The 12916-nt window shown below is 60.7% G+C and overlaps 1 protein-coding gene across 1 annotated transcript; it reads right to left on the reverse strand.

Annotated features, from left to right (window-relative positions):
- On the reverse strand, positions 3330–12389 carry SUMO3 (small ubiquitin-like modifier 3). The gene is made up of 4 exons (XM_003359010.2): positions 12146–12389; positions 9053–9181; positions 6052–6123; positions 3330–4560 (listed from the first exon to the last, which is right to left on the reverse strand). The coding sequence occupies exons 1-4, from the start codon at positions 12164–12166 to the stop codon at positions 4468–4470; spliced, it is 315 nt and encodes a 104-aa protein (XP_003359058.1). The 5' UTR covers positions 12167–12389; the 3' UTR covers positions 3330–4467.

Raw genomic sequence — 12916 nt, forward strand, 5'->3', positions numbered from 1 at the left:
AGGGGAGGCTCCACAAGGTTTCGGCGCAGCGGCGCCCGGCCGAGTGTGCGAACTGCCTGCTCCGTCCTCGTGGCCTCAGGGCGGTCCCGACGGCGGGGAGGGGGCAGGAGGGTGGAGGGCAGAGGGTGGGGGACGGCGCGGGCGGGCGGCGGCCGGCCCGCTGGAAGAGTGGGGTTCACATGGCTTACTTGCTGAAAGTACCAGGAGAAGGGGAAGAAAGAAGATACCGCCAGTCCGGTGGGCTACAATGCACACGCTGGCACATGGACCGTATCGGGGCTCGCTCGCTGCCCCACCCCTGTGTCATTCAGAGGAGGTGACTTTGAGGCCCAAATGCAGTTAAAACGAGAAGGTCCATGGAAGACCTTTGGTGCCCCTGTGGCTACCCTCACGGTTTTAGGTTTTAAGTGAGAAGATTGGCGATTGGGGTGGCCTTATTCCGTGTCGGTGTTTCTGGATTCAGCTTGGCCAAGAGAGGAGCTTTGGGAGACAGGAGGGAGCAAAGCAGCAGCCCGACAGCCCCGACCTCCACCACAACAGCCGGCTGACCAGCAGGACCGGGGGCAGCGCGTCCAGACTTGCCCACGGCCCCGTTGACAGTCCCCGGACCACTGCTTCAGGAGGCCGACAAGGGTGGTCGTCCCCCTCCAGCTGCCCCTCACCCGGCCCCAGGCTCCCTGAGGCTCCGGCTTCCCCAGCTGGGTAATGTGCATCCAGGTGACTACACTAGGGTGTCCTTTTCTCGTAGTGTTCGCGGAGGTTCTACTGGTCGCCCCACTGTCTCTGGGCAATCTGTCGATGCTTCTTAGAATCCCCCTTACTTTAGAAAAAGTCGGCACTCTTAGTGCTTGGTAGCTTTGCCATGCAAGGATATGTAAACCTTTTTAAAAAGTGAAGTCTTGGAGTTCCCATTGTGGCGCAGCGCCAACGAATCCCACTAGGAACCATAAGGTTGTAGGTTCGATCCCTGGCCTTGCTCAGTGGGCTAAAGGTCCGGCATTGCCGTGAGCTGTGGCGTAGGTCGCAGACACAGCTTGGATCTGGAATTGCCGTGGCTGTGGTGCAGGCCAGCAGCTGTAGCTCCAATTGGATCCCTAGCCTGGGAACCTCCATGTGCCACGGATGCGGCCCTAAAAAGCCAAAGAAAAGTATGTCCTCACAGCACATACCCAACAGAGGCTTCTACAGAAGCTCCTGTGTAATGTCCTGTGCTGCTTTCTAGCATAATATGTGACTTGTTATGTGTCTCCTCTACCCAATACATGTCCCCTGAGGGCAGGGAATTTGTAATCTCGTGTGCCTGGATGCAGCCTCAGTGCCTGGACGAGGCAAGAAATTCTCTGTTGAGTTGAATAAAACAATGCAAACAAACCTCACAATTATGCATTGTTAAGGCAGAGGTGTCTGTCCCCAAAATCCACTCCGACGCGACCTTTTCAAATGGCCACGTGCTAAGTTATGGAGACGACATGGTACTTTTTCCTAGGCCCACACCTGAGGCATAGAGAAGCTCCCAGGCTAGTGGCTGAATCGGAGCTGCAGCTGCTGGCCTACGCCACAGCCACAGCAAGGCAGGATCTGAACCACGTCTGTGACCCACACCGCAGCTCATGGCAATCCCAGATCCCCGACCCACTGAGCGAGGCCAGGCTTCGAACCCACGTCCTCACGGATGCTAGTCTGATTATTTCTGCTGCGCCACAATGGGAACTCCCAAGATGTCTTTAGACAGCTTCAAAGAGTAATGGACTTGCACAAACACTCATGAGGGTTCCTCCTCCTCGGGTCCCAGTAGCTGCCCTCTCTGTGGTCAAACCCCACTCCAGCCCCTCAGGCCAGACGTCAGAGGGTGTGGTTCCACGGCTACTAAAGGAAACGGCACTTTCCCACTGAGGAAGCCTGGGTGATGAAAAGCCATGTCATCACAACGCTTGGATGACAGTGCCTGCCAGATGCCAGGTGTTTTCTTAACTGCATCTGTGTCTGTGTCACTGCTACTTTTCTAGACGTCACTGGCTTATCGTGGGAGCATTATGTGTGTTCATAGCTTGTACCGGGATTAGTGTCAAGTGACAAGAACCAAAATACAAGTTGCTCCACGAGGTGGAAGTCTCTTACCTCCACGTGGCCGGCGCAACAGTCTTGCCCCCGAAGCAGGCTCTGCTCCACGCGTCTTCCTCCTCGTGGCCGCCACTCCCTCCCTCCCTCCCTCCCTCCAAGATTCAGGTGGTACTGGACGCCCTGTATTGACTAAGTCTGGCATTCTCAGCTGGGGTCACGTGGTCCTGGTATCCCAAGGGTTCTGAGCAGCAGATGTGTGACACCTAAAGGCTTCTGCGCACTGAGAGGCCAGCAAGTTGGGAATACAAGTCGAGGCTTTTCTGGATTTGGGGACTCAAGTTCTGCTTTTTGGCAGCTCCTTTCCACGCAAGCATGTTTTGCGGGAGAGCCAGTATTCACGCACGCTCCCCCCGCGCAGCGCATCTCAGCTAGGCTGGCACTGCCCCGTGTGCCTGGGACTGAGGGTTCCTGGGATGTGGGGCTTTTGGTGCTCAAACTGGCACAGTGCCAGCTGGGACCCAGGACCCTGACAACAGGACAAATAGGGCCTGCCTCCCTCTCGGGCATCAGTTTAACCCAAAGATTCTGGGAATTAGGTTTATAAGATATTTTTAAAAGATTAATATCAACAGACCTATTCCTGCAGATGCACAATTTGCATACATTTCAAAGATAAAAGACAACCTCAGAGACTCCCAGCTCTCCTCGTGGGTGCTGCGGTGACAGTCAGGCAGCACATTCTAATGCCCCCCAGGAAACTCGTGCTGCCCTTAATCTCAGGCCCCCGGGCCAGTGCCCCCGACAGGTGCAGGGGCTGCTCCCCTCCTCCCTCCCCCGGTCCCTGGCACATGACTCCGTCCCTGGACTGTGAGATCCTCCCGCTTCAATCCTCCTGCTGCGGCTGCAGCCGAATCAAGTGCTCTCCTGCCAGCTGCCCTTGACGTTTCAACGCGTGCTCGTCTCCCCAGCGCTGTGACACCGGCGTCACCGTGCAGGGCGTTCTCAAGCTCGTGTCCTCACTTGCATTTCAAAACCGGTGAAACGTTGCGTCTTCACAGCACCAACAACTCCCAGGAGAGGGAGGAGCAGAGCCTGAGAGGGCGAGAGGGTGGCCTCGGCGGAGGCACCACCCGCCCGGGAGTCCACGGGGTGGCAGCGGGGTCGCCAGAACGAGCCCTGAAATCAGTCTGCGAGGCCTCCCAGGAGGTCGCTGCAAACGTGGATGCGACACCGAGCCCACCCTCCAAATGCAGGATTCGACACACGGCCACGACAGAATCCCAAACTGTATTTACTGCGACAGTGGTGAGGGACACGAGTGATGGACAAACAGGGGCGGAGACATCCCCCTGGCGCCCGAAGAGCAAAACGCCAAGGGGACGCAGACACCTTCAGCAAGACGGCGGGCAAGCGAGAGGCGGCGGCGGCGGCGGCCGGGGGACCAGACGGGCAGCGGAGGCCCGGGCCAGCGGGCAGCAGCGGGTCCGCACGGAAGGCCGGGAGGAGGACCGTCCCAGCAGGACGGGGCCCACCCCAGCTGCTGAGCTCAGAGCGCACGCTGCACACCGACCGGGCGAGCGGGGCGCAGCTGCCAGGCCCCCGCGGCGTCTTCGCCTGCGGCCGCCCTTGGAAGCGGCTCCTTTACGCAAAAACCCAACCGCAAACCCAGCAATGTTCATCTTCCTTTTTATGTACAGACCATCATTACTCATCAGAAGAAAACACCAGAAGAAATCTGAGGCCCTGGCACTATGACCCGTGAGAAATGTGGGAATGACTTCCTGCTAACTCAGAAAAGGGGGAAAGCCAATTTTCTCTGCACCAAGCTGTGCCCGGGCAGCGGCGCTGGGCCGTGGGCGGTGGGCCGTGGTAGGGCCTGGGCCCCAGGCCCCCCGGGGCCACGTCCCTGAAAAACTTCTTACCTTTTAAGAAACATTCCAGTGTTTTCCCTGCAACTTGACTCTATTCTGTCAAAGCTTCCCTGTGTAACATTTAGCATTGAAAAGTCCTGTGCTCACAAGAAAGGCGTCTGTCTCCCACCCCAGCTGTGCCCCCAAAGCACGGCCCCAGGCGCAGCGCAGCCGGGCGGGCGGGGAGCTCGCTGCATGATTGGGACAAGGGGCCGGCGCCCAGGGTGGACGGTCAGGCCTCGGGTTTGAAGGAAACGGTATCAGAGGAAGAAAAACCAAAAATGAAAGGAAAAGCCAACCCCAAAGCCCTGGCGCTGCATTTTACCCGAACAAAGGTACCCGCCGAGACGGGCCGAGCGGAGCCGCGCTCGACGCGTGTCACCGAGGAAAGCCCTTGGCTGAAGGTCCCCGGGTGTCTGCAGCCTCCTTCCTGGTCGGCGTGGTCACGCTTCACCGTTCAACAGCAACCAGGCGCGGTGACCCGGGGACAGTCCCTCTAGAGGCGGCACCCCGAGAGGCGGCCGGCTCGCCTCGAGCCCCCCGTCTGCTGCTGGAACACGTCGATGGTGTCCTCGTCCTCCATCTCCAGCTGCGGGCACAGCGGGCAGTTAGTGTCCTCCCCACAGAAGCCAAAGCGCCCAGGCTCCGAGCCGCCCCGGGGGGCCCGCGGGGAGGGGCTCCCTGTGGGTCCCCAAGAGCCACCTGCCCAGCAGGCTTGCCCGGCAGAACTCCGCCAAGAGCGGCCGCGCCGAAGGACTGGACCCGGCAGGAAAACCAAGTCTTGCTAAAAATGAACAGGCCTCGCCGAGCCCCGAGCCGCCCGCCGGCCTCTCTCCCGAGGCTCGCCCGCGTCCTGTCTGTCCCTTTCTTTAACGCGCAGCCGTCCACCGGACAGCCTCACACAGAAACGATGGCCGGCTGAGTCGGGCTTGGATGTGCTCTTTGCCAAGACATTTTGTACACACGGAGGAGAGTTTTCCAAAATTGATAAGGAAAGGCAAACGCCTACAAAAGCGGGGGCACCTGAGGAAGAGTCGCAGCTCGGGCTCCCCCGTTCAGTCCCAGACTTCTGACGGCCACGAGGCAATCAGGACTGCGGCTCCTGCAGTGAGACCTGCGGGCCCGCGGAACGGGGAACCTAGACAGAGCCCCCCCCCAACACGGGCGTTCTAGCTTAAGCCTATTTCTGGCCTAAAAAGTAAATAAATAAACAAGTGTCTAAGATTTACTGAAAGGGACACAGAATCAGACCCCATTCAGGAGCATGAGTCCTGGGGACCAGAGGCCACGCCAGCGACAGCCACGCCAACTGCACCCACAGGAAGGGGTCCCCTGCCACCCACCCCAGGCCAGGCAGACACGTGTTTCCTGCCTGCCTCTTTCTCAGACGTGGCAGAGACCTCTGTCTGCTCCCCAAACGAAAGGAAGCGTCTGCCACTCACACCGGCGAACCAGGGCTGGGGCAGCCATGCGCCCCAGAAACTACTGAGAAACCAAGTACCAGGGCTGGGGATGGGGGCGGGGGCTGCCGCAGACACCACTGGGGCCTCCCTATCCCGAGGCCGGAGACTCCCCACCAGGAGCAGAGCCCCTTCGCACCCACCCCTGATGCCCACAGCTCAGGCCCACTTGACACGGCTCTGGATCCCAAGGCCGTCCAGCCGCCCACCCCGGCACCCAGCGCTCCTCAAGGGCACAGGAGGACACCAGGCATCGAGCGGCGCACTGGCTAACGTTGCAGACCCGGCATCCAGGCGACCAGTGGGTGGTGATCACCTGCCCAGCGCACCTGGAGCCCGGAGTGGCTGAGGACAGGCACCCCGGCCCGGCCGCAACCCCGGCCGCTCCGTCGAGCACCCAGCCCTCCTCCTCCTCCCAACACCGAGGACGATGCTGACCAAGGACGTCTTTCTCACTCGAAAAACTAACCTTCAAAACAAAAACTCAAACTGATAATTAAAGCCACTGGTGACATGTAAGGTATTCCAGCGGAGCAGCAACTAGCGGCTCTCAGAGGGCGGCCACTCAAATGCAGGTGGCGCAGCCCTCGAGCGAGTAGAGCCCGCGCAGCGGCCCATACCTGTGCTGGGGTGTCTGCTTCATTGATCGGCTGTCCGTCAAACCTGAACCGAATCTGTCTCATCGACAAGCCCTGAAAAGAAGAAGACACCGTCCTGAAAGAGCTCCTGCCAACACATTAACTGAAAAGAAACCAAGCACTTGTGTCAAAATGCCAGCTTTCCGCACACACGGGCGCATGCCCCAGTTGAGCGCAAGGCCTCGCCGGTGCGCCGCGTTCGCAGGAAGCCCCGCGGTGACACATCAGGAGTCACCGTGTCGGCGTCGCCCAGCTCCCGGTGCCCTGCCCTCTGCCGCCCCGCTGGGAGCGGAGCAGAACTTCCACGCGGTGGGCACCACCCGCCGCTCCCCTTGAGGCAGTTCTCAGAAATCGGTCAGGGAACCATGAGGCCACGTCCTGAGGGGCAGGGGGGCGTGGCCGGGGGGGTCAAGGCACACCTCTCTGCTCCCTCCTGAACCCTAGTGACGTGACCTAAAGGAGAAAGGCATAAGCGACAAGGACAAGGAGCACGGGGGAGGGATGTGCTAGCAGACAAAGGACGTCACCTCTGGGCTGGAAGCTGGAAGCCCAGAGCTGTGAACACTGGAGCCCAGCCGGGCTGGGGGAGGGGAGGCCGAGGGCAGGTGGCGGCCCGACCCCGAGGGGCGGGGCAGGCTCTGGCCCTCCCGGGGGCAGAAGGCCCACTTTCTGGAGAGGTGGCCTCAGGACGCCAGGCACGAGCCAGGCAGCCACGGTCAGCACACAGGAACCCCTGGGGCTTCGCTCTGAAATGAGAGCCCTCAGCCAGGGAGGGGCGACATTTAAAGAAAGACTCTGCCCCGCGAGGGATGAAACCAAAGCAGGCAAGAGACGAGGAGGGCACAGGGGGAGAGGGGTCGGCGCACATCCGGACGTGTGCGCCCACGCACCTGCAGAGACGCAGGCGCACCTGAAGCCCTGGGGCAGGGGAGAACACAAAGCTCCCCCCGGGGAAAAGCAGCCTCGGAAAACAGGAAAGGATGAGACCTTCTGAAAAGGAGAAATCATGACAGGAGCAAGCCTGTCCCTAAAACTCAGAAAACCTCCCAGAGAGGAAACCAACAGCCACCCAACCCCACGCACGACGGGGAGAAATGATGCAAACGCACCCCACGGAGCAGGTGCTGCAGGCTGGCAGGGCGAAACGAAGGGGAGCGGGCCACGGAGGGACACGCTCCCCAGGAGCTGGCCAAGGCCTGCTGCCTGAGGCCAACAGTGTCTGGACAAAGCGCCCAGCAAAGGAGATGAAAAGGCCACCTGCCTCAAAGCCCACGGCAGTGACATTTCGGATCACGCAATCAGGCCCCTAAAGCTGGCAGAGAGGCACCAGGGGGCAGAGTCAGAGCAGCACTGAACCTTCCACACCAGCAGTGGAAAATCAAGTAAATGCTGCAGTAAGTCCCCAAGAAGAAAATGAGTTTCAACCTAGAAACTAACATTCAGGAGTTCCTATCATGGCTCAGCGGTAACGAACCCGACCTGTATTGAGGAGGACACGGGTTTGACCCCTGGCCTCGCTCAGCGGGTTAAGGATCTGGCGTTGCCGTGAGCCGTGGTGTAGGCCAGATCTGGCATTGCCATGGCTGTGGTGTAGGCTGGTGGCTACCGCTCCAATTCAACCCCGACCCTGGGAACTACCACATGCTGTGGGCACGGCCCTGAAAAAAAAGGGAAGAAATTTGCAAATAGTCAGTGTGAAGGTTTATAAAGCAATTCACTTTTCAGACACGCAGCACTTACACACTCTCTGAACAAGATACAGGAAGATACGCTCCATCAAAACAGGGAGGAAAGATCAATCCAGAAAACACACAGGAGAGGACTAAGGATGCTTCCAGAACCTTCCAAAGTGGGGCAGGAAGGGAGGGGCCCCGGGAGGGACGACGGGACAGCAAAGACCCAGGGCGTGGGGGTGAGGCAGCAGGGCGGGCAGTACGGGGCACGGGGCACACACACAACTGCCACCAGGCCAGGAGAAACAGGCTCGGGCAGGAGCCAGAAATCAGCACAGGTCGCCGTGTGGCCCTGGGAGCAGCGCAGCTCCGCCCCAGTCACGACAGAATCAGGAGATTCCAGAGCAAAGGACTGGCGTCGAGGCCAGAATCTGTGCACAGGGGCTGCGGGTGGGCGCGGATGGCGTGGCAGGGCTCAGCCCACCTGTCCCAGGAGAACTCCACCTCCAAATCAAGAGGACGAGGAGGAGAGGCACGGACACGCGCACCCCGAAAACGCAGGAAAAAAGCTGGGCAGTGATGGCCTCTGAAGAGCAAGGTCTGAAAAGCGAGGCGAGAAAGACGAAGGCGTGGAGTTTCAGGTGCTTTTCATAACAGCGACAAGCACAAGCCCAGGCAAAGAGCATCCAAGGCAAGAACAGGAACTGAGGTCCGCTATTTCCAAAGCATCCGGAGAAACGCCACCGCCAGAAAGGACCGGCTCCCGTGGGGGCCCAAGGACACAGTCCCGCTCACACGAGAGGGACACGGAAGCGGTCCATCTCACGGGTCCCTGTGGGGGGCATGAGAGCCTCTGCTCCCGACCTCGAAGAGCAATAAAGAAAGGGCAAGAATCAAGCACTGTCTGGAAACCAAGCCAGGCCGGGTCTCCACAGACGCCGAGGAGGAGAAGGGGGACGCGAACCCCCCGCTATGATCCCAGCAGCACCAGGAAGACTTGCCAGGCAACCCGACCAGGGGCAACGGGTGCCCTACCTGCTAAAGATGGAGCGACCGCCAGCCTGCAGGAGACGGGACAGAAGAGGGAGGGCCTCCGGGGAGGGGGGGCGTGCACACACACAAGCACAAGCACACAGGCAGGCACGCACACACAAAGGGGCACACGCACATACACAGGCACACACAAGCACACACGCAGGCACACATGCACACAGGCACGCAGGCACGCACACACACAGGTGCACACGCGCACACACAAGTGCACACGCGTGCACACGCAGGCACGCGCAGGCGCTCCAGCACCACCGCACCTGGCGCTCGCAGTAGGCCTTCATCAGCTTGCTGAGCGGCGTGTGTCTCTTGATCTTGAACTGGACCACGGAGCCGTCCTGCCCGGCCACCTTCAGGTTGATGTGGTCATTCTCCGTCTTCACCCCCTCCTGCAACGACACGCGGATCTGGCCTCCGCCCGCCTCCCCACTGCCCGCCGCTCAAAGGCCAGCGTTCGGCGGCGGCTGGTCTCCCCGACATCATTGGAACCAACCCAATTCCCCCCTCGCTCCAGCAATCCCACCTCTGCCCAGAAGCCTTGATTTCCGCACAGAACTTCTAACACGTCCCACGTCTAATGTCTTCAGACTCGATTCGAGGGAGAACACCCGCCTAACGGACCCCGGAACCCACAGAGGGCAAGTCCATCTTTGCCCTGAGATCACTTAAAAAAAATCATTCATTGACTTATTTTGCCTTTTTAGGGTCGCACCCATGGCATTTGGAGGTTCCCAGGCGAGGGGTCAAATCGGAGTTGTAGCTGCCGGCCTCCACCACAGCCACAGCAACGCCAGATCCTTAAACCACTGAGCAAGGCCGGGCATCGAACCCACGTCCTCATGGATACGAGTCGGGTTCATACCACTGAGCCACAATGGGAACTCCCATTGTGTTTTTTGATGTACAAAATTTTTACAATTTTCACGAAGTCTAGTTTGTCTGTTTTTCTTCATGCTGCCTGTGCCACTGGTGTCACATCCAAGAAGCCACTGCCAGGTCCCATGTCATGGAGCTTTCCTCTGTTTTCTCCCGAGAGTTGTACTGTTTTAGGTCCTTGGTCCACCTTGAGTTAATTTTTGCATATAGTGACAAGAAAAATCCAACTTCAGTCTTTTTTTTTTTTACGGCCACATGTGCAACATATGGAGGTTCCCGGGCTAGGGGTCCAATCGGAGGTGTAGCTGCCGGCCTAACAGGACAGCCATGGCAAGGCAGGATCCAAGCTGCGTCTGTGGCCTACACCACAGCTCACAGCAATGCTACATCCTTAATCCACCGAGCGAGGCCAGGGATCGAACCCGAAACCTATGGGTACTAGCAGGGTTCCTTAGCACTGAACCACAAGGGGAATGCCTCCAACTTTATTCTCTTTGCATGTGGACATAGGATGCATTGCTTTTTTAATGAGAAGGTACTGGTGTGTTCAATGAGACGCAGGGGCCAGAGCACAAAGCAGACAGAGACAGGGCAGGGGCTGAAGGCCAGGCAGAGGAAGGCACCGAGACCACATGGCCTGTGCCCGGCCCTGGTGAATTCCCAATAAGCCAGTGAACTACTGCAAAGAAAGGGGGTGGACAAGACCCACAGTTCCGACCAGCAGGCCTCTGCCTGTGCTCTCCAGGGAGGCAGAACTGGCCTCCCAACGGATCCCAAGGTTTTCTTTTCACCAAGATGGGCTGGAGCGGGCCTCCTACCACCCCCAGGCCCAGAGGAGAGCTCGGCAGGCAGCGAGGCTGTGGTGGGCAGGGGTGGGGCACGAGGCCTTGTCTGGAAAGCAGTGAAAACAAGTTTATTCAACTGAATTGGGCTGTGGGCTGGACCACGTGGGAGAGCTAAGTTTAAACACACCGAAGGAATGAGATCTATGTGTATTTCATCGCATTTAAACTGCAGAAAGAGGCCCCCAGAAAGCATGAAGAAGGGGCGCTTGTGTTCAGCCTCCAATAAACAAAGGATCCAGGGCGCGAGCGCTAGCAAAGGCTGAGTGAGAAATGTAACTGGCCGCAAGGAAAAAGCAAAGGCAGGAGTTCCTGCTGTGGCGCAAAGGGACTGACGGGTCTCTGCAGGGGCAGGGAGGGACATGAGTTCGATACCAGGCACAGTGGGTAAAGGTTCAATGTTACCATAGCCGTAGCATAGGACACAGCTCTGCTGGGATTCAACCCATGGCACAGGAACTGCATGTGCCATGGGGCAGCCAAAATAAAAGAAAAAGAAGTAATAAAATAGAATAAAAAACAAAGCTCCAACTGCACCCGGAGAGAGGAAGCTCCTGAGGGCACCTCTTCTCACAGGCCCCACAGTGGGCTCCCGACCTGGGGCTCAACCAGGGGGTCTCTGACCAGGGGTTTGGTGACCAGGGGTTCCGTGCCCTGGACCCCAACCCCAGCTCTGCCTCCTGGGCTCCAGCCTCAGCTGCAGGGGGGGAACCTCCAGCGGGGCTGGCAGCAGAGAAAGCCTGCACGCCATCGTTCAACTCGCAGCAGATCTGCTACTTGGAAAACACTGACCCCAAGGGTCCAGAAGCCCGTCTTTAATAGGAGGGGGAGGGCTAAGGGCCAGCGCAGCAGACTCAAGGGCGCAGACCTGACAGCCTGGGGGAAGGGCGGCAGGGGGCACACAGTAAACGACGGGGGAGGTGGGCGCACGCCCAGGGGGGCGACCGTGCCTCCAGACAGGTCAGGCCTCTCAGAGCCCCTGTCCCCAGCCTGCGCCCCCTCGGGCTCTCCGCAGTGAGAGCTGAGGAGGAGGCCCTCCGAGGGGCAGTAGGGCCCAGGCAGGCCAGGACCTTCGGTCCTGGCATGAGGGGCGCAGCGGGGGGAGAGTCCGAAGAGGAAAGAGGTTCTGGGGAGGGGCGGTCCCAAAGGGGGACGAGGGGAGACCCAGGCGGGTCCCAGCCAGGAGGGTCAGGTCCAGGAGGGTCCAGGATGGTCCAGGATAGGGGTGCCACTCGCCGAGACAACGGGGCGGGGCTCTTCGGGGGCGGGGCGGGGCCGTGGGGGTGGAGCTCGTGTCTTGGGGGGGGAGGCCTGGGAGGGGCGGGGCTCGGGACGGGGCGGGCCCCGTGGGGAGGGGCCTGGGCGGAGGGAGGGGCCTGGGCGGAGGGAGGGGCCTGGGCGGAGGGAGGGGGCGCGCGGCGGGGCGCGCGGCCGGGCGGGGGAGGGGAGCCGAGCGGAGCCCGGCGGCGCGGGGGAGGGGGCCGGGGAAGCCGGGTGGCGCCGCGGACCCCGGGCCCCAGAGGCCGGCGGCGGGTCGGAGGGCGGTGCAGCACGGGGCGCAGGCGGGGGTGGGGACGGCGGCGACGGCGGCGTGGGCTGGAGGCAGAGCACGGGCCCGCGCCCTACGGCCCTTACCTTGGGCTTCTCCTCGGACATGGCTGCGCGCGGCGGGCGGCGGGGCAGCAGCAGCGCCGGGCGGGCGACTCACGCTCTCGGCCCGCCGCTCTCCCGCCGCAACTGCTCTCGGGGCCGCGCTTTGCCCCCAAATCCCTGCGCGCCGGTTGGCCGGCGCGGGTCACGTGGTGGGCGCGCGTGCACGAGGCGCGACCCCGGGGCGTCGGACGCGCGCCTGGCCTGCCGGCCGAGGTTCCTGGCGGTTGGAAATGCGTCACCGGGCGGGGCCCCGCGAAATCCGGCGTCGGGGTTGGGGGTTCCCAAGGCAGCGGGGGCTCGGGTCCGCCCGAGGGGTGGGGGGCGCGCTGGGACCCGGGAGGCGTGCAGGGCAGCTAGGGTGGGGACGGTGGGACCCAGGGGGCACACGGGGCAGCGATGGGGGCAAACTGGAACCCCGAGGTGCTCAGAGAACCGGGCCAGGAGGCCTTGCGCTTTATCATGGAGCCTGAGAACGGCCCCTGCTCTGGTCCCCATAACTGGTCCCCCTACTGCAGCAGCACCAGTCAAGCCTAAGTGCACCCACTGCTTTTCTTTTCTGGTTACGGTGTTTCTCAGAGGAAAAAAAGGAAAATAAAGCCAGCCAGGCGAGCCACTCCAGGGGACGTGAGTGAGAACAGTGTCTTGGGAGGCGCCCCCACTACTGGGGAAGGTGCAGCTTGCCTTCGCCCGGAGCCAAGTGTCGGACCTCGAAGTGGAGTGAAGGAAGGGGTGGAGGCTGACCCACCCGGCCAC

Source organism: Sus scrofa, chromosome 13 (genome assembly GCF_000003025.6).
Source record: "Sus scrofa isolate TJ Tabasco breed Duroc chromosome 13, Sscrofa11.1, whole genome shotgun sequence".
NCBI classification, from domain to species: domain Eukaryota; kingdom Metazoa; phylum Chordata; class Mammalia; order Artiodactyla; family Suidae; genus Sus; species Sus scrofa.